The 22412-nt window shown below is 43.6% G+C and overlaps 1 protein-coding gene across 8 annotated transcripts in view; it reads right to left on the bottom strand.

Moving 5' to 3' along the window:
* Positions 1 to 3732: 3732 nt before the first annotated feature.
* Positions 3733 to 22412, bottom strand: part of prkd3 (protein kinase D3) — a 30273-nt gene continuing 11593 nt past the window's right edge. For 5 of the 8 annotated variants that reach the window (XM_027004811.3, XM_081721426.1, XM_027004812.3 and 2 more), the window contains 17 exons: positions 20592 to 20730; positions 17103 to 17234; positions 16214 to 16371; positions 15058 to 15247; positions 14877 to 14954; positions 14593 to 14779; positions 13806 to 13929; positions 13517 to 13594; positions 10809 to 11100; positions 8838 to 8890; positions 8479 to 8551; positions 8226 to 8332; positions 7961 to 8122; positions 7339 to 7437; positions 6946 to 7213; positions 5740 to 5825; positions 3733 to 5647 (listed from right to left, as the gene is read on the bottom strand). In XM_027004811.3, coding sequence (XP_026860612.2) covers positions 5474 to 5647; positions 5740 to 5825; positions 6946 to 7213; positions 7339 to 7437; positions 7961 to 8122; positions 8226 to 8332; positions 8479 to 8551; positions 8838 to 8890; positions 10809 to 11100; positions 13517 to 13594; positions 13806 to 13929; positions 14593 to 14779; positions 14877 to 14954; positions 15058 to 15247; positions 16214 to 16371; positions 17103 to 17234; positions 20592 to 20730 — 2400 coding nt within the window. In that variant the 3' untranslated portion in view covers positions 3733 to 5473. The other 3 variants (XM_081721427.1, XM_081721429.1, XM_081721424.1) reach the window with 3 other exon arrangements.

Genomic DNA, 22412 nt, shown 5'->3' on the forward strand with positions numbered 1-22412 from the left:
ACAAAAAAAGCGAGGCTGTGGCTAAATAGGCCATTCTAATATATATATATATATATATATATATATATATATATATATATATATATATATATAGATATATATATATATATATATATATATATATATATATATATATATATATATATTTAATGTAATGAACATTCAGAAGTTACAAAGACTACAGCAATTTAATGTGTGTATTTGCAAGTATTAAGCATTTTAGCTTATTGTTATGTCCTTGACAATTAATGGTCCATGTAAGGCCTGGTATAAACCTTGTGAGCAGAATGACACCTAGTGGTGCAAAAAGGAACTAACTGACTCACGGAGCACTTTATCTAGTCGATTAAGATTACGGTCGCTCTGTACTGAAACATTTATCATATATTAATGATTTTTCCATATTTGCTTTTGATATGTTGTAACACAACATAAGTGACATTACATGTAAATATAATATGATAATGAATTGGTATTGTAATGGATATGATTGAAATCTTTGTAGTATAGTCACTACATTAAGTCACTTATTTGTTTGTTTTTTTCCTCTTATTTCCATACAAATAGAATTTAGTGAGCTGACTAAACAAGGTGTGATGTTCGAAGTCATGTCGTGTAATATGTGTTTGGTAATGATGGCCGTTATCATACGTTTGCCCTACGTTTATACGTAGTTTGACTTGGACTCTTGGTAAACTGCATGGCTCACGTGGAAGCAGGCCTGCGTCGTTTTCCTCTCCGCCGCAATGCTACTCGCGACGTGCCAACATCTGGACTTCATCGGGAATATTTACACAACACGGCCATTATGAATTTTTCTCATCTCAGCGTTTCTACGGCGTCTAACGGACTGCCGTCAAGGTCGAGGCCCAGGCCGTGTTAATGCGTCGTGCCGCTGGGGCCCCCCGCTCCGCTCTCCTGTGGGGTCTGCTGAGCCGTTCCTGAAGCGTTTCCATTTCCAGGGCTCACGTTCCAGAGCAGGTCAGGAGAACATGGGCCAGATCCTTCATCTTCTTGCCGTACTGTGCTAACCATGAAAGAATGAGCCTGTGGAAACCCTTTGCATAACCCTCCAGTACGACATGCCATTCAGGATATATGCCTCTATGGTCCTCTTCGATGACGTGTTTGTGTCTGTGATTATGCCCAAGATTAAATGGTATGTTTGGAAGGTTTTGTTGATTTGCACTTGATGTTGGATTTGTTCATACGGAGCCCCGCTTAATCTCATTTTGAGTCTCCAGTCCAGGTGAAATATCACTCTTTGCAGCTGACTGATCCAGGAACAGTCCAGCCACGTCCCGCACCTTATCTAAATGGCACTACGATGATAAAAAAAAGAAAGAAAAAAAACTTCTCCTCACTTCACAAGTTTTGGTAATGGAATGGAGCGAGAGCCAATTTGTCTGCCTGGTTTTCCACTCTCACGAAGACAAGCACTTATCAGAGAGCCATGTGGCACGACTGGCATCTTTAAGCAATTTGAAGAGGGAGCAGATAAAGCAGCTCATTCCGAGCGTTTCCGGGCCCATGGGACGGAGCGGAGACCCCCTCCTCAACCCCTCTTCTATACACTCCCTTACATCACCCTTCATTTGAGCCGAATCCCACTGGTAGGCGGAGCCGCTGCTCCAGTTCTGAAATTCATGAAGCTAGGTGAGTGTTTTTGGAAACAGTCCAGGGAAAGCTATTAGCTACACATTATACCGAACGTCAAGTAATGCTTTGTCTGCGGTGCCATTACGGGATTACATAGCATAACTAGTTCCTGCAACTTCAAAATTATGATTTATGAGCCTCGTAGAGTTATTGCAGTATTGATTACAGTGTGTATCCTAAAAATAATATTTTAGGAAAATTATATTCAGGAAGGGGGAAAAAAACCTCGACATGTATATGTATATCCATGAGCAGTGGTGAATACTGCAGTAAGTGTTCTCTCTCTCATTACTCCAGTGTTATGGGGTGGGCCAGCCTGTCTGATGTCCAGTGGTTACTCGATTGCATCCAGCTGCTAGACACTACGTGTGACATATGGTGCCACCATTATTCAGCAGTTAACCCAGTGGGAATCACGCATACTAGCACTCATCACACACCAGCATCAAGCATGCAGAGAAATCTACCTCCAAAACCCGAACTTGGGGTGTTAACATGTGGCCTGGTAAGAGCGGATAGCAAGCATTTAATGCCGCAGTCTTTCTTTTTAAACCGTAATTGCGTAGCTCATCCTAAAAGGATTCGCTGTTCAACTACAGGTGGTGAACATAATGCAAGTAGCGAGGAATATATTTAAAATGATAAATATTTAAATACATATTTTCATATGTATTCTAATATTTTACTTTTTTCTTGGTTGTTTGTGGTCTTAGAAACATATTGATTGGGGGTCATCTCATGCAGTGGTGTGGTCCTCTCAATAGAAGCACACTGGCTGGAAAAGTATTCATGTTGAGCAGAAATGTCACATTTCACAGTATTTCACCTGAGAGGTACATAGTCACCTATATGCGGTACGACGAGAATAATTGGTTTTTGGTTTAGCTTTTGATTCATGCTCAGTGGTGAGGAGACTAGCCACTATGTGTTTTGAGAAGAGTTTCGACCCATCTTGGACCCATCTTGTTTAATGGGACATTGGTCCATTCCTTGATTTGAGGGATGAAGCAGGTGGCAATTGCCTTTACACTCTATGTTCAGAACACACCATTAAGACTTGCTGATGTTTAGATCTGGTGATTGTGATGCCATCTTAATCTTGCTGTATGGGAACACCATGAGCGAACTGTGTTTGCACCATAGGGTGCACCTGGCCTCATATTCCTTGGCCATCACACAACCACAGAGCGATCACTGAACCTGACAACTCACACAATATGGCAGCTCCCATACCATTCTGGAACCACAACCATGTTTGACAGTTGGGCATTGTGGGTTAAAGGCATCCTTTGGCTTTTTCCAAATGTAAACATGTCCAGATGTAGGAAAGCGGGTGAAAGACAGTCCATCTGACCATCGTGTTATTATTGCTAAGGGGTCCAGGGTTTGTACTCTTTACACACAAGGTTATGGGCCTTTTGTATTTTTAGTTCATGTTGTAAATGAGCCACCAAGGCAATGATTCAATTCTGTGGTCACTTCTGAGGCAGTAGTTTTGTGGCGTTTATTAACTATTTTCAACTTGCAAGCATTCTTCATTCCTCTTTGTCCTTGCATTTTGTCCATGCTTGGAAAAAACATTTTTGTGATTGTTGCACCAGCAATTCACTATTTAGCTTATTGGGAACTCACACTCACTATTTGCCTCATTTACATTAGCAGCATTTGCTTGAACCTCTTATCCTAAGGGACATTCATATTTATCAGTATGAGTGCTCCCTGGGAATCAAATCCATAACCTTGGTGGTGCTAGCACATTGCTCAAACTGCTTCATCATGTGGCCTTCAGGAACACCAAATTGCTTTGTTAACTCATATAAAAGTCATATATGAATATGCGTTTACATATACGTTTTTCCAGAATTCTTTTCTATATGGCACATACTGCTTATTGGAACTCAGCATAATATAATGAATATTGTAATGATTGAAATTACTTATTATTTAAATGACTAATTATTGTAATTATTTGATTACTTCAAAGACAATCATGTCCTTTTTTATTTTGCCCATCTACAATTTATGCTTCAGGATGTATTTACATGCCTTAGTTCTGAAATAAGGAATGACACATATGATGTAGACCATTTATTTGTTTATGTACTAAAATATACAAAACACTCACACCTGCCAATCCAGCGGCAACATAAAGTAACTGTTACAAAGATCCAGGGGAGAAACCACCCACTTCTTCTCCCAGGTTAAAGGATCAAAAAGTGATGGAAAAGTTTCCATCTCATGCAGACAAGCCAGTCAAATCGAGCTGCTCACAATGGCTCCTTATTCTGTGCTATGGCAAACCATTCTAAGAGTGCACGTATTGTCCAGCGGGTCACATTGGATAAATTAAATAGACTGGAGAGATCTTACTCCTTCTTTAAGGAAAGATCTCAGCTGGCCACCATACAGACATAAGTTCCATCTCATAGCACACACCATAGGATGGTGAGGCAGTAGATCACGCATTCATATACTGCCTCAGCTCCAAATGTTACTGTGGTATCTTACTGGTCTGAGTGAAAACAGGCCCCAGTTGAAGTTGGTTCAGCATTTAGAACTGGAACAAAAAAGTCTTTTTACTGCCTCCCTACTTTGGTAGTCCAGTTCTGGAATTAATTTTGAAAGCCTCCAATACTATACATCCATGTTTCCATGTTCATTCAGTGTGCAGCTCACATGAAAAAGGAAAGTCATATAATAATACTATCAAAGCATGTTTTGTATTAGTTATGAGCAAATGTCTTGTGTGTAAATGGCCTATAATTTTTTAGTTTTTTTTTTACACAACTCTTAGGAAGTTGCGTTAACCTATTGTAGTGCTTTTGAAAGGGCCCTCCAAAGCATGAGACAGATTTTGTGTGAGGCACCACAGCCTCCCTACACATGTAAGTGTTAAAATAGGACAGAGAAATGGCTTACTGGTAACCACTTAATCTAGCGAAGATGCCCATTAAACTAAGGTGGTGGGGGTGGGGGGTTGAACATGAAAGGTGCCTGATTCCAAATTACTGGAGTTATTTGTCAATAGACCTTCACTAGCTCTTCCAGATCAATTAAAATGGTTGATTTTGCCTTATTTCAGCTTTGGTGTACTATCATCTGTACAATGCATGTGAAGGGTCTCTTGCTCAACATCTCCCTTTCGGCTCCTCTTGAATATTTAGTCCTTTTCTCAAGTGGACTGTTATGAGAAAAACTGCAGATTTCCTTGTAGTTATTGACTGCATGTACTTAAATGTAAAATCTTACATTTTTTCAGCCAGCATATTTTTAAAAAAGAAAAAAATACTCTTCCAGTTTGTTTACAAAACACAATGCCATGTGAACTTAGCCTTCAGATACAAGTACAATTCTTAAATCACCCATACCCTTCTTTCCCATTTGTAACATCACGTCCCCTAGTGCTGTTTTTCAAATTAAGATCATTATTGTAAAATAGTTAACACAGAGAGCACTTGTTCTGCGAATCAGACAGACACTTGCACCCTTAGATGTAGTCAGTGCTGGAGAGCAGAATGCATACCGACAGCATACCCCCATTTAGTTTTTACTCTGACTAGGATTAACCTGAAAGAAGAACCGAGAAATCCTTCATCACCACACACGGGTCTGAACCGTGTCCAAGATGCCAGCACAGCAGGACAATACTTTGTACTGCATTATCCTGCCTGTTTCTGCAACACTCACCACTTCCACTGCCCCAGCACAGTGCTGTGGTCTCACCTCTGAAACTACAGTTTTTTTTTAAGGAGCTAGTGCCTCCTAGTGACAGCCTCGACACTGTCCTCCATCCCTTGTGCGCTCCGCGGGGTGGCTAGGGGTCCTCGTCCATGTCGTCCAGGTTGGGAGCCATGATGAAGTGCTTGGGGTGAACGAGGCTGTGCTCGTCCGCGTATTCCGCCCAGCGTGCGTCGTCACTCTCGTGGGTAATGTAGCGCTCACCCCGTCGCGTCTCGAACTCCCGCAGGTCCAGCCACGTCTGGTAGTCCTGGCGAAGCGGGATACACGAGCGGGTCAGCACACGCGACGGGGGGTGAGAGCGCTCTGGCCACTGCTACAGTGCATATGGCGCTGTCTCACCTGAAGCCATGGGTGACTGAGGGACTTGTCCACGCTGTACCGCTTCCTCATCTTCACTTGCAGGAGGTTGTTGATGAGATCTGTGGCTGCGGGTTAAAAATTCACAAATGTCACCTGTGGCTTGATGGAAACATACGATCAAAACCAAATGTACATTTACATTTGTATTTACTGCATTTAGCAGATGTTCTTATCTAGATTGACTTACGAAAGGGCCTTAGTTGTCCACCCAAATGACAAATTGCAGTGTAATAACAGAGACTGATAGATCTTTATCGGATGCTCTGACTCAGTGTCAAGATGATATCAAAATGTCACCTATCATAAAAGGTCTATCATAAATGGTGCAAATAGTCACCAGAAACCAAATGATGATTAGCAGGATTTTCCATTAAAGTTCTGATTACATTTAAGATGATACTGATAAAGAGGTAAGACATCAGGGGGCTCAGATCTGAATGGAGAAAAGCGTGTTGTACCCTGAGGGGGTCGGCTGTAGGGCGGGGCCCTCTCCTGTGGTGGTGAGGGAGCAGTCAGTGGCATGGAGATTAGTGAGTGACTCAGAAGGCTTAAATGTCTGAGAGAGCAGACGTGGGGGTGGGCCGCCTAGTCCCTTATGCTCTTAGCATCCACTGTATGGCTGTCTGCTTCAAATGCAGTACTGACAGAAGTATTTAAAACAGACACTCGACCATTTGCAGATAATTATACTGAATAGATTTTTAAATGTGGCATGTGAGTTGTAGTGTGTAGTAATTGTGGTCAGAACCTCTATAATATAATCTGACCATCATTGGGCCCATCTCTTAATGGTTGGTGTAATAGTAACCATATTAACATATTCATAGTAGCGGATGGTGCCTTCATTACTCAGCAACAAAAAAATGATATGGTAAGCCAGGTTATATAGGAAAAATGGAGATAACTAATTGTCTAGCCTAATATGTTTAAGCAGAATGTTGGTAAAACAGAAGCCAACATAATAAGAAACTTAGAACAAATTCTACCTCAAAAATCCATACACGATAAAAACGTCCTCACTTTGCGCAACGTAAAATGTTTAAAGGTGGTAAATAAAAACGCATCTTTGAAAAGTTCTAAATACAATTATTTGTATCAAAGGAATGTAACATTTTCGATGTGATGAACTGAAGAAACATCTTCAGTCAGCTCAGGATAGTTTGCTAGCAGCTGAAGGTCTCTTACCTTCTGAGGATATCTCCTTCCAAAGCGTTGGCGGGTACATGAAGGCAGCATTCTGGATCTGATCGTTAATGTCCTCATCCTCGTTAAAGGGGAATGTTCCACTCAGGCTTACGTAGATGATGACCCCAACTGACCACATGTCCAGGGAGCGATTGTAGCCTTTGCTACGCAGGACCTCTGGTGCCAGGTATGCCGGCGTGCCCACCACGGAGCGCCTGAAAGACTTTTCCCCGATGATGCGAGCAAAACCGAAGTCGCACAGTTTTACCTGCAGAGGAAAAACCACGCTGACTGTCCTCATGAGCACGCAGGGCGCCTTTTAGTGTCATTTCACAGACTTATCTTATGATCAAAAAATGGCAAGTGTTTGTGAGTGACATTGGAGACTCTTGCCTGAGGAAAAGGTTCTGCAGAAGCCAGCAGGACATTCTCTGGCTTCAGATCACAGTGAACAATGTTCTTGAAATGGAGATGTCTCAAAGCAACCAGAATCTATGGACGAGAAAGAGAAGCCACGTGTTTCAGGTCCAACTTAAGCTAATATCCTAAGCCTTACTTGAAGTGCTATCCAAATATATTTCCACATTTACAAGATAAATACATTTTATGATGCATGTTCAGAACACATGTTGGGGAAATCAAATTGGCTCAAATTTATCATTCGTTTTCAATGAAATATATACCCATCAGACAGCATTAGGGGCCTCTCAACCACATCAGAGCTGGTGAGCGGCTGCTAATCGGAGGCTGCAGAGGCTCGGCTAATAGGCGAGCCCCCGTGGCACCCCCAGCCCTCCTGGAGGGGCCCCTCTGCTCGATTCAGACCACAGACCCCAACAGTGGAGCAGAGGTTCGCTCAAGCCTCCTGATGAGATCCAGACTATTCTAAACACAGTCCCATTCATAGCACTCTGCCAGAATAAACAGGGCTGAGGGAAGACAAAGAAGAGGCCTCCAAACATGGAGAAACCTGGAAGGACCCTTGGGGGTTAGGGAGAGAGAATGAGCTGTGGACCTGCGTGACCAGGAACTTGGTGATGCGCTCAGGGAGCCTGCTCTTCTCACTGGACAAGATCATCTCCAGCATGTCTCCATGGAGCTTCTCCATGACAACAAACACTCGCTCCGTGGTCTCAAACATGCACTCCAAGTTGACAATGCCAGGATGGTGTAGGTTCTGTGGCAGGAGAAAAACAGGACCACATCACAATTCCACGATGCAGGGAACGGCTGTGATAATTAGGCTGCTCGTCTCTGGGGTGATTAAGGTGGGAACTCACCTGTAAGATGGCTACTTCGTTTCTCAGCTGACTCTCCTGTTTGGTAGGGAACCTCATTTTATCGATCACCTTTATTGCCACATCCCTGCCCGTCTTTCTGTGCTTCCCTTTTGACAAATGTGAAAGTTTTGTTTAAATACTTTTATTGAAATACTACTGTATTAAAAGAAGATGCATAAGAAGTGAGAAATGATAACTGAAACAAAATTGAAAAGGCTAGAAATTATTAATAATCGTCTCCTCACAGGCTTACCTCCATATACAATGCCAAACTGGCCTGATCCCAACACTTCATCAGCAAAAATCTGGTAAACAGAGCTGATATCCTAAGGGGAGACATTAGAGCAGCACCTTCAGTTGACTAACCACATCCTCCTAATAACGATCAAGGCTGTGGTGATTTTATTTATTTGTAGTATACTGTTTTGTTAGGATTTTTAAATATAGTTCAGTAGTTCCTGTTTAGAAGGTTGGTAACTGTGGGACAACTTGGTGTAGACTGTTGATCTTTTACAGATGTTTTGTACAAGTGTCAGTTTGATAGTGGAGACAATAATAACCGAGAATGCATTGCGGTGGAGTGCACAATAGTAACAGCAAATACAGACTTACCACATTTTCCTGGATTTGACTATTGGACACAGAAATGCTGATGGACAGGTCCTCTGTGGAGGGACATAAAAAAGAAAAGACAACAGATGAAAATGCTCCTTCCCAGATCACCTTGCAGAGATTCGGTCGGGCTGAAGCCCTGCATCAAATTCAAACAATTGTCATGCATCTCTGAAATGTATCAAAGCTGTATACATACAAAAATGTATACATAGATGAAGGATATTCAGACAAGCTTTAGGATTAAAGGGATCTCAGTCTACAAACATGCTCTCAGGGAAAGGTGTGACATACAGGGGGAGCAAATGGCATTTGGAGGTAGCGAGAAGTAATCTCTCCTAACGTTTAGAGCCCAAGGACCAGAGATGTGTATTGGATTCCTGTTGACATTGTGAGCAAGTAGAAGAATCTTGGTTTGGGAAGAACACCTGCATTCTAGATGCTTTACAAAGAGGCAGTGACATGTGGAGGAAGGTAAAAAGATAAGATTTAAATTTTAAGATTTAATCAGCCAAGCCTAAATATGGATTTGTGCATCATTGTGGCTTGTTAAAAGTCATTTTCACTGATGATGTAGAACACGAGTCTCCAGGAACTGACAGTACACAGTAGAACTTTGCTTAGAGGAGTTTAAGAAGAATCTTTTTGGCAATACTTATCAGGTGAATTTTAAAACTACAGTCAGGAAAAGGCAATCCAGCTAGCAAAATACAGTATATGATATTATACTAATAGTACCATTATATACATTTTATACATGTACCCAGCTTTATAAAGATTACGTTTGCAATTACCTTTCATCATTCTATTAATTAATACTAAATTATTCACTAACAACATATACAATATAAGCCTGAGACTAAATTATATTTTGAGTATTAAATGAAAAGGTATATGCTACAGTCATCTACATGTAGTAATTTCTCCCCAAAGTCACAGCCTTGAAATTTGATAATCATTTTTTTAAATAAAAAACATTCTGGATATTAACTTTACTACCATTTACAATACTATTCAAGTTTTTCAGTAATCCTGATGATTTACAACAGTGTACATAATTCTACACATGTCTAAATTTACTTACATATGTATGTAGCTACCTATCTATCTTTTTATAACTTCATACAATTTAATTCTAAAGTTACCTGTTGCTAGCATCATATTTTCATTTTTATATATGTTCCTGTTCACAGAAGGTTAGTTTTGTAATAAAAATTCATAACCTCTTATATCCAAAAACAATCTAAGAAAAATGTTAAACATTGAATAAAATGTAACATATATAGTATTTACTGTGATTGACGGGTAAAGATCAGGACGCATTTGTTTCTTCGAGGGTGTACATGGAGTAGTTTGTTTTTTGCTGGATTCACAACAAGTTTTTGGATTATCTTGACGGGCCTCATTAAGAGGTGTGAAATCGCTTATAGCTTCCAATCTCCATCTAACAAGTGTTACATATGGGGTGAACTGTCCACTAACAGGACATGGAGCTGGTTCCTTTTTCCCATGCTGGCTTAAATCCATGTCCTAGAATTTAGACTTGTGAATCAGTTTTTGTTTTTTTTTCTTTAAGCTTGGCCATCTGCTTTCATTTATTTTCTTGCTATATGCTAGCTGCTCTTTATGTGAACATTTCCGGAGAGGTAGACCAATATAAATTCATGACAATTACTGGGAATAAAATATCAATGGGTAGATATTAAGAATATCTCCTATAAAGCTACTATTTTGGTGTTCTTTTAACCTGTAGTTTTCTTACTACACTGACATTATAGTCCCTCTTTTCAAGTCACCTTTACCACTTATTTCAGGATTCAAATAACAATAACTCTAATAATTCTATTTACTCCTGTAACCTGAACATGCTACCTCTAATCTAATTTTACTATGCCACAATATCCATCTTTGCAATAGCAATAGAACAGTAATGCTGAAGCATGCATTAACTATTTCTGTTTTTGTACTCACTGTGATCCTTTCCCTGGCCTGCAGCCATGCCCACGCTTGGCTGAGGGGTGACGGGGACGGGCATAAGAGCTTGGCGGATGGCTTTCTCCCATCCCTGGGCCACCTCGGGTCCCACGCCAGAGGCAGCCAGTGTGGGGTTGTGGATGTGGAGGTGGGGGCCGCCTGTGTTCTCCCCAACATAGTAGACCATCGTGGCAGTAATGATCTCGAAGCAGTGCGGATTGCCCCCCAGGGCAAGACTACTGAAGTCCTTAGCTGACTCCACCTGCAGGATCTCGGACAGCGGAATCTCCTGTAGGTACAAGCAGAAACAGCCATTCAGATGCCGACTGTGAAAGATAATGAATTATTCTGTGTGAACAAGTTCGACAGCCTGTAAAATGCAAGATACAGCAGAAAAAAAGTCACTAAATTCCCATTTGAAGTGTGAGCAGTATCAAGGGAGCCAGCATTCAGATCTTTGGTTAAAGAGCATAGAGAGTCATTCATGTCTAGCAGCCACTCCTGATAGGTCAAACTAATACAGAGAGAACCTTCACTGACTCCTGCTTTCAAATCCATACCTGAAGGTCCTTCGAACACAGTATGGGTGCTTGACAGCATGCAGTCCAAGCTGTGCTTCAGTTTTGTCCAAGACTGGGTTTCAGTATAAACTCATGCTTTATATCCCTTCTGACATTTCACAGACAAATGAGGCAAGCTTGCTTCTGACAGTGGTTTAAACAGCCGCCCTCTTTTCAGCCCACGGCTCAGTCTGAAGACGAACGAGGGAAACGGTAGCTGTGACCAATAGCGGTCTGCTCTGAGCTTCAGCTCAAGCGCTTGTGGTTAGCGGGCATACCACGTGATCCCGCCCACTGAAGAGAACCATGATTACAAGGCAGCACACCAAAAGGCTCTATTACTATGCATGCGCTTGCTTGCGTGTGTGTGTGTGTGGGGGGGAGGGGGGTGCGTGTGTGTTTGTGCATGCGTGACTGCATGCGTGTGTATTTGCAAGTGTCTACGTGTGGATGTGTGCATTAGGCAATGGAGCTGCAGTCAGTGAGACACTGTGTCGGGGATGGCCACTGCACAATGAAAGAGGGTGGTCTTCCTGAGGAGCAGTTATCTGGAGACAGGACTCAAGCCCCCCATAACCCATAAAAGAAGCAGCAAAACCAAAACTACAGGGCTTTCGTCTTCAAAGAACCAGCTATGGCTTCCAAATGTATGAAACGGAGGCAGTGTTTCAGCGCATGACTGACATATGACCACCAGAAAGCACGTGTATACGAGCGGGGGGAAAAATGCACTAGTTGCTGAGAAAAAGAATATCTGAATTGAAGGGTCACAACCAAAAGTGCTTAGAACCAGGGGCCCTTTTTCGCAAACCTCTGAACACAGAGGGTTTGCTTCATCACCTCCACGCTGACTGTTCAAAGGCTTCCTCGATTAAGAAAGACAGTACTGTAGCTGGTAGCAGTTGGAAATACCCCCAAGAGACAAACGCTTGGCTCAGTTACCAGTGAAGAGAAGGGGCTGCTCTAATTTCCCACTTGTTTTTAATACGGCTCTATAGGGAGCTCTGTCCCCGTGGAACTAATGAAAGCAGACAGGCGTAGTACCAAGGGCGAATCCGATCCAAACATCAACAACCACGTCAATCCATATGGAAGACATAAAAACATCCAACATGCAGTAGTCTCCTCTGGCACCTAAAGATTGGAGGAGGCAGTAATGAAGTGTGCCAAGTAGCCTCCACACACCCAGACAGTGGCTACATGGTGGGCTTTTCTAGGCTGCATTTGACTCATGAGATCACATGTGGTGTTTCTGAGACTCACTGGAGTTCCCTACAGCAGACAGTGAGGGGCTGCCCACTTACCCTGAGCAAGAAAGGAGGTATCAATCGTGCGCAACGCGTACTCCTTTCTCCTTTCAGTGCTGCTGTTAGTAAGTCTGTCTTTCGTTTTGTATCAGTGTTTATTACTGTTATTGTACAATATTTACAGGTAACCCAACATGCGTTAATACACGCCACCATTAGGAAAATGCTACGATTTTCACCACCAGTTTGGAAATTTCTGTAAGGTGGTAAAGACGATCTTTCTTGAGTGTATATGCAATCACTAAAATTAATGAGATTTAAAAATGTACTATTTGACTATATATTAATGTTACTATATAATAACTACATATAATATTATACAATGACTATATATTAATGTTAATGTAATGTTACTTTGTTCACCTTTGCTTGTGTTCACTTGCCCAAGTGCTTACAACTGTGCAATGGCTGTACAGCCATTCATCGTCCAAAGAATTCAGTGGTGTGTCTGTGAAGACTAAGGAGTGAATCTTTTTCAGAACTCGTATTCACTATTACCAAGTTACAGAGTTGCCATATATCAGAAATATTTTTAAGTGTTAACAGCAACAGTCTACAGTACACCTGCAATGGAGTTGCTAGATTGACCTTAGACACACCATGACTAAAGGGCAAAGACGTATCCCACCCTGACCAGGGTGAAATTTTTACACTGCATAAAGTGAAACCAGATCAGCGGGGGAGGGGACATTTCACACAATTTGTATCACTCGCCTCTTCTCTGTTTGAAAAAGCAAATGCCCTGAACTTCATTCACTGGAAATACAATGTCTGCATGTACCAAAGACTGGTCATTTTAATTCAGAACAACGATGTGCCTGAGCTATTCACCTCTCACCTTGTAGAACTTTGCTCCTGAGTCATTCTGAAACAGAGTCAGGCTTTTGCTGTCAAGCCTCCAGTAGTGCCTCTTTCTCTGGAGAAATCAAGAAATACACAGATTTCTTTTATAGTAACTATTCATTTTAATTTAATTTAATAACTAGTCTCTGGAAAGATTTGAGGTGCTGAATTTAAAAAAAAAACACCATTTCAAAATTTTACCGTTTTACCCCATTTATTTTAAAGATATATTAACGCCTCTATAAATTAAACTAAGAATGAAAGCAAGTGTTTGTTGATCTTACAAGGTTGTCTCGACTGGTGTAGTGCACCATCCAGCCCTCCCGCACCACAGTAGAGCTTCTTCTCTTGGTGTGTTTGATGGACTGGACCACACGCATCAGAGGGATGTTAGTGCTAGTGGACGGACTACAGCAGGACCAGAAGAGTGAGTGAGACGACAACTAACTGGAACTGAACCCTCTCTCATATGAACTATAAGACATACTATATGTACTATATTTACTATGATACTATAATACATACTATATGTACTATATTTACTATGATACTATAATACATACTATATGTACTATATTTACTATGATACTATAATACGTACTATACGTATTAATACATACTATATGTATATTTACTGTGATGCATACTGTAATACGTTCTATACGTATTATAATACATACTATATGTATATTTACTATGATGCATACTATAATACGTACTAGATGTATTATAATACTATGTGTTATATTTACTATGATACATAATATAATACGCACTATAATATGTACTATATGTGCTATATAATATATGTACTATATAATAGATACTTTACATACAATTGTACGTACTCTAATTAGTATTATTAGTTGTCCAAAAGCTATGATTTTGGACAGTCAGCAGTACAGGAATACAACAGAATCATTTACATTCCTACAAATTCCTGGAATTATTAGAATCCCTTCTTTGTTAAGCAGGTGTGATCATCAAAGCGCAGAAGAAAGATCTATTACCACTCACAGGGCGTTGGCTGTAGATCCAGCCTTCCCCTATCCTAAACTAGCAGCTAAGTACCTGGTCTGTGGCGTCTTTACAGGCTCCTCGTCCTTCTCCTGCTCCGTAAACAGGGAGTCAGGAAAGACCTTGTCCTCAGGAGTAGTGGGCTCCTCTGCATCTTCCAAGCCCCTGCCACTCTCACTGCTCATGTCGCTGCTGTCCACCTCCATGGTGGTGTCTGAGTCCGGAAGCGGGCTGGCTGGCTCTGGCACAAGACAAGCAGTGCATGTCACGTTACCAATCCCGTCACCGGCATGCAGGTCTCCGACCGCCAAGCCGCTACGCCGGCGCAACACCCATACCTCCGTTGAAGAGAACCTCCCCGAGACAGTCTTTTGGTACCTTAGATGCGCATCGCTTGTGACAGTTGAATTTACAGTCTGGAAACACAAACGAAAAAGCGCTAACAAAGCGTTATCACAGATGCGGCGTATGTTACTCTGCGTGAGCTAGGCATCCACGTCCGCTCCGCACAGGCCTCACCCTTGCACTGCATGCCCTGGCGGAACAGGCCCTTGAGCAGACGCTTGCAGTACTGGCAGATGGTGGGGCGCGTGTAGGTGTGGATGACGAACGTGTGTGGCACCTTCACCCTCCCCAACACCATCTTCTCCATCCAGATGGGCCGGCCACTCCAGGACGGGAGGCGCTTTCCGGCTTCCTGATGGAGCCTCTGTGGATGCCGGTGCAACAGGGGTGAGCAGGGTGGGGGCAGACATGTGACCTTTGCCACCCGAAGGCGCATCAGACACGTCGCTGCAAGGCCCAAGTCACTTGGAACGACGCAGCCGAACCGTTCGCAGCGTTTAATTGGCAACAGAGTTGTGTGTTGAAAAACACAAACAGTAAGTCTTTCCAATTTGGTGTGTTTGTTTATGTTCCGATTGATTTTGCTTTGAAACAGTCCACACTGCTATATTAAAACCCGACTCAGCCATCGGACTCCGGTCTGGCCCCTTCCGCATGCACACATGTGGAGTCGTGGCACAGACTTACAGAAAGGAATCCACAGGGGCTTGAGCTGATCTACTCGGCTCCGATTTCAACTGCCATGCGTAAGCGCTAACACAGAGGAACATCCTCTGTACTGGGCTGAGGCCAGACAGATAGGTGCACACATGGTTTGAGTATTGGTTGTTTTTGGAGAGGTCAGTTTTCTTCTTTTTGTGGTTTTTCTGATAACTCTGCTGGAAAGAAGGCCATTCATATGCACTGTTTAGACACCTAAGAAAACAAAGGCTTAGTAACATCTATGGATAAGCATGTGTTTTTAGTAGAATTTCTATTTACTATACTGTATCACATCATATAAACTCTGAGTAAAATATATGCCATGATTCATATTGCACGTTATCACCAGCATCTATATGCACAGTAGTTCAGTTACGCAGGGCCAAAACAGGCAGTGAAGCAAACTGCATGCTAAGGTCCATTCATTCTGAAGACACTGCATAGACACAGTGGGGGACACTTGGGGGACGTTGTCTAAAGTCAAACTTGAATCACTTCCTGTTCAGCCGCAAATGAAACACGGACCTCTCACTTTGCATTGGCCAAGAGCGTCTGGATTTATTGCTGTATATACTATGTAGGCAGAAGGAAGTGGAGTCAGTAGGAAACGTGATAGTGGGCCTCTCACCTCATCCGGGATCAAGGTGGCGTGCTCTGCTAGCGGGGGCCGCGGGACTGACATGGACAATCCTGGCAGGGACACGTTGGACAGGCGCCTCTTCCTCACGCCGCTGCAGTTGTTGGGGATCTTAAAGGCGCAGCGTTTGTGGTAGTTCAGTCCGCAACCTGGGAACACGCCAAACACCACACACACACACACACACACACACACACACACAAGCGCGTCACGGAACGCCGCTCACGCTACACGGTGTCAGGTGAATGGACTTAGTTGTGTCCGTTCTCTCTTACGCTTAATTTTACTAAATGTCCACTAGAGGGCTCCATATGTGCTGTCTCACTGATTGTGCAGTGCAGAAGCATCCATTGGAATAGTTAAGTAAAAAGGGAAAGAGGAAAAAAAAAAAAAGAGCAGAGCTCTCAGATCGTATTCCAAACCATTGTGAGAGCTTCAGCAAGATTTAAGCCGCTATATTAATCACATATTTCATGAGCTGTTTTACTGGCATGCTCCCCCCGAAACTCTCCAGAGTGCGGCAGTTTGCTGCATGCACGTGCACATCAGCGCGGCTCATTACAGCAGCAGCAGCAGCGAGCGTGACTCTGAAGGCCACACGCGACGCCTGGCACAGGCTCGCAGCAATCGTTTCCAAGCGGCAGCTACACGGAGCAGAGCGCAGGCCCACGTGTTAGGGGGGGCGGGGCCGGGCTATCAGCGCGAGCTGACCGTACCTGACACGTGTTACCCCGGCGCACGCGTGCCTTCAAAGCCAGCGCGTCCAGGGTGTGCGGACTTCGTGCAAACGGTCGGCCCGTCTGCCTGTCGATGCCCCTGTGTTTGCGTATTTGCGAACAGCATGCCGGCGGGGTGGCGGCGTGTTGGGAGCGTTGGGTACCTTCGCATTTGAGGCCCTGCCGTACGAGACCCCACAGCATCTCGCCGCAGTAGTCGCAGAAGGTGGGCGCCTTGTACGAGTGCACGTAAAGAGCGTGAGGCCGGATCTGGAAGTCTTCCACCGTAGCCTGGGCTGCAATTAAAGTGCAACTTAAAAACAACGCACGCAACCAAAAGAATGAAAGAAAGAGAAAAAAAAAACCCAGATGGAACTGAACAAAGCGACACATGAGGAGAACGCAAATGACACAGAACAGAACACACAGAAAACAGTTGAAGTTCAACATTGTAAGTGTCAAAGAAACTCAGCAAACCTGGCTGCGCGACAGAGTTCTACATATTTCGGTTTTGACAGTACATTTTATGGATTTTAATGATTTTATGATGACTAAATTTCTATGGATTTCAATGGTACAGAAACCCAGACCAACATTATTTAAACACTTAAGTCCACCTGGAAACTGCGATACAAATTTCCTGCACATGACTTCCAAAATGATCGTCTGTGAACCCTCTTCATACATAAAAGTGATTCAGTTATTTAAGACCACTGATTACTTTGAATGATTTGTACATAATGTATTTAGTAATTTAGTTATTTTGTAACTTGAAGTAATATTAGTTCAACAAGCTTAAGAAAGCAAGTTATTACTGTTATTACTGCTGCTCAGTTGTATCAATCCTAATATTGCTCACCATGTCAGTAATCTCAACCAAGAAATGATTTCACATTAAAACAAATATGAACAGGTATGTAAGAAGTATCATTGTGGGGATTACAGGTAGGATATTGTGTGTGTATTTGCTGTATATTACACATATTACAGAAAACGAGTCAATCACTTCTACAGCAGTTATATTATTTGAGTGGGCTCAGTGTTTGGCTTCACAGTGTAATAATACACATATAATAAAATATAATATTCAGCTGGCAGGTTCCAACCCCCCACCCCCACCCCACATTCATAAAGCTAATTAGAGGTCTTGCTACCCTTTGGCTACGATAAGATGCAGGCGTGACACAGCTGCAGGTTAAACCACGTTTCGTCCCTGTACAAAACACTAACCTTCTGTAGCTTGCCAGGGAAGTTGATTCACAGATGTGATTCATATGTGAGTCAGAGAGCAGTCTAAGTGAATTTTACAGGACTGAAGTGATTCCAAAGTGATTTCTTCAGATAACGGTGATCTCATGTGGGTGATCTCATCAGATATAAATTAGCAGTTGATTAGAATAAATTTCAAAATTTGAGGGCAGCTTCCTGAAGATAGACTAAGCACATTCATTTTTAACACCCCCCACACACACACACACATAACAAGGATGGGGACGCTAGCAAAGTTTCATGAAGGACCTTATTCTGAGAGAGAGCCATCTCTGACCGCTGGGAAGCATGACTCAGCACTCCGGGCAGGGAGCGCGGATTTGCCTGCTGGGCTCTTGCTCTGCTCTCTGTGCTGCAGTGATGAAAAGGGCAGGCCAGCTGAGGACAGGCCGGCTCGCAGCATCCCAGCTGACCTGTAGAGTGTAAGGGCAGCGCCCCGTTAGCCGCTAATAACTCTGGTTTAGACACACTGCTGTCAGGATTCGTCCCCCCGCGCGTAGGACAACAGAGGAGTAAACGGAGCAGCACAGTGAGGACACCGCAGGTCACCCGCGCCTTCACGGCCTTACCGCAGCCGTGTGAGTTTAGCGGCTTCCCTGGCGGAAAACCGCTCCCGGCGGCGTGCCTTCATATACAAGTGAGCTCATCTAGATCAGGCATCAAGGCTAACAGGGCTGACTGTAGAGGCCCGGAGGGGCTGAGGCATTTCCTGGGGGAAGGGAGGCACCACCTGGATCCAGCATGCTCACGCTCCTTCAGAACTGTGTACCAACAGCCTGGCTGCTGGACAAGAAGCCTGTTCAGCCGTTCCACTGCTCTGTGCACCTATTTTAACATCCGCTTCTAATGGTAGAAAGAAGCTCTTCATTGTTATCCCTCTCTTTAGTTATTTTTTTCTGCTCCCTCCCAAGTTTTATCATTATTTTTCTGTCTTCCATAATTTTTATCCGATTTTCTTTTCTGAAAGATTAATAGAAACAATGAAAAACATTTCAGTGGCCAGCATTTGCAGAGCTGTACTTGGTTCCACACATGGAAACAAAAGATTCTTTAGCTTGATCAGACCGGAGCGGTGTGGGCCCCCGCCCCTCCCCAAACATCAAAGGGGGGGGGGGAAATGGAGGAGCGGAGTGGTCAGCAGGTCACATGCCAGACAGCAGCACCCAGCGCTGGCACCGGCTCAGGCTCGGGCGTTCATGGAAACAGCACATAGGCCATGCTATGTGCAGCCACAGCCCTGCAGGAACTCTCTGTAGACAAGAACTCTCTATAGTCATGATCTTAGCACACTCTGACCCCAAACCCCCCCATCCATCCATCCATCCATCCATTTCAGTCTCTCTCTCACTCTGTCTTTCTCTCTGCCTCTCTCCTACTGTTTCTCTCTTTCTGATCCCCCCACTTCTCTCTCTGTCGCACATCCTCACATCTCCCAGCTGCAGAACAACTACCGCCACTCACTGCAACAAAAACAAGTCCTCGCCTTTGAATCAGGTGCCCAGCCCAAGCGCTGCTCCACCTCCTGCTTGCTGGGTGGCCTCTTTCCCTTTGGCTGTGCTTCCTTACCGCAGCCGCGGTGCCCGGAAGGCTCGACCGGTGCTATCTCTCACCACACGACCACAGGGGAATGGCTAAAGGGCAACACGGCGCTCACTGGACTTTGGGAGGTGCCGCAGAACAACAGCGGGAAGAACGAGCACCCCCGCGCGCACCTCCCTTCCCAGTGCAGTGGATTTCTGCCGGGGGGGAGGAGCCGCAAGGCAGGTGTGCCGTACGACTCCCCTGTGGAGATGCCACAGACAGGAAAATCGAGGCCCCGATAAAAAATGGAGCTGCCCTCGCGACAGGATGCGAAAGCCATTCAGCACCGGAACTACAAGGTCGATGAACAGCCCCTACGTTTAGCCTTTTTATCTAATGTTTTGTGTAAATGTATTGTGACAGAGGCTTACAGGAGACTGGAATGATTTAAAACTTCATAAGTCACCCTCCGCATCCCTGTCAAATATATAGATTAATAAGTCCTCAAGTCCTCGTGCCTGATTTTAAATCTCTTAGCACACGTGGTGTTTTCCATTAACTCGTGGCCTGGGTGAAATTGATTGTGAGTAGTGGCCTCAAAGGATCTAACCAGTCAGTGTTCGCAGTCATCCAGTGAGGGCCAACTGAAGCGTTTACTGACATTTTATTGACCCCGCACATCTGGCATACATGTTGAGTGAAGCAGTCCTCCACAGTCCGTTCACTTAAGAACTCTAGTCTAATACAGTTAAGTCTAGGCTGATGCTTTTCAAAGAGAACAGACCCGTTAGAACCGGGACGCTAGAACGTTAGCCTGAGTCACGTGTGCTTGTACCCGGGAGCACCGTAAGCCCTGAACTTACCCGAGAGGACTACCTCGATCAGGTCTCCCTCGTGGATGTCCTCCGCAGACGTGAGCCGCTGCAGGATGTTGTCCGAGTTCAGATCATGGCGAAATAGCAGGATCTTGTCATACATGCCGAAGAATCCGCATTCCGGGAACTGCAGACAGGAAAGGGAGTTTGTTAATAATACGTCAGTCTTTACAGAACCAGAAAGTTGCCGGAGAGGCTGCACTGGTCCATGTTTCTCACACTTCAAAGGAGAAGTTAGAAAGATAACATATAAGCTTCCCTTTGCGAGAGTTACCAAGATATATGTATCTTAAAACATATGTCTATCTGTACCATTCAGATTGTTCTAGATCTTTCAACATGGACTCTGGTACATAATTTACAACCGCCTCCGATTTTGTTCCCCCAACATTACTGAGGTCTAGAAACGGTTGTTATTTTCACGTTTTCCACGGGAAAATAATCCATTCTGATCTGGAGTGCCAGCGAGACAGAGATGAGTGTGAGACCATGCCAGGTGAGACACACAAAGAGTGCTGCTCTACTTCAGAGTAACACCTCCCCCATGGGGAGATCACCCCAGCTGGGAGGCACACAGCAACGAAGGCCCGGTGTAAATGCCCAGGATATTAGCCTAGCAAAGGCAATGGCCTGGAAGCCGGAGTGATGAGTCACCCCACTCTTCGCCACTTCCCCAGGCTACGTTCTCCCTCCCCTCCCGGGAGACCACACAGGGCCGGTCTGCATCATCTACGGGGCAGGAGGAGAGCAGCCGTTCTCCATTCTCCCAGTGCGTTCATTTATTCTTTTTCCCTGCTACTTATATACCGAGAGTAAAGTCGAAAGTGTTGAACTATAACATGTTTTAAAGCTCTAGCATGTATTTGACACTTTATTAGCTATGAGGGCTGCTTATGGTTGCTTGTTTATGTTAGACACAAACAAAGCATGGTAAGGCACACTTGTTTCAATAGCACTTTTCATACACAGTGGCAGTGACATCCCGAGACATATCTATGGGAAGAAACCCTTGTCTGTGTCAATGTACTAGGCAAACCTTTATATCAGGGTATTTGTGTCATGTGCTTTGCTCTGATTTTGAACTGTGGGATCACACCACTCGAATGCCTAGCCTTTCTTTGGGGGCTAATGTCTGTAGCCTTGTTGTTAAGATGGAAAACCAGCTTCCTACCATCATAGATCATCATCTATTATGATTATGCCCCTTTTGAAACGGAGTGCTTCAAGAATCAGCCGCTTTGTATGATCATGCCAGGATGTGTCCACAGCCACCAGTACTGAGTCACTTCCCCTTCCTAAGTCACCAGAGATCCCACCTGTCAAAGGCAGCAGACACGGTTACACAATACAAACATGAACTGGAATCACCCTTTGCTCTACAGGAGACACACTCAATGGTTATTTTCCCTTTCTTCAATGAATGAATAATGAAATTGTTCTTGTGAAGTAATAAGCTGAGTAGTATAAAACTACACAATTAAAAGCATTCTGTTTTTAATCATATGACTCCAGAGGAAATAAAAGTAGACTTCTGAAAACAGCCTGAGTAGGAATGATAAAGTATCCCTGTTAAAACACAAAGAGGTTACTTTGATTTACCACAGCACCCCAACTAATCAGCATCAATCTACTTCTTAATTAAGACTTTCTAAGGTTAACTTTTTTGTAAGTCTGCTGGTTTTATTCTACAAATGTTTACGTTTAAAGCAGAGAAGTATGTCCAACTGTCTGCCAATTTTGGTGCTGTGAAACAAGCAGACCCGTAATCTGTAAATAAACTTGTGTAACCATATGAAGAAAAGACTGTAA

This window comes from Electrophorus electricus, chromosome 10 (assembly GCF_041902795.1).
Source record: "Electrophorus electricus isolate QZ-2024a chromosome 10, ASM4190279v1, whole genome shotgun sequence".
Lineage (NCBI taxonomy): Eukaryota > Metazoa > Chordata > Actinopteri > Gymnotiformes > Gymnotidae > Electrophorus > Electrophorus electricus.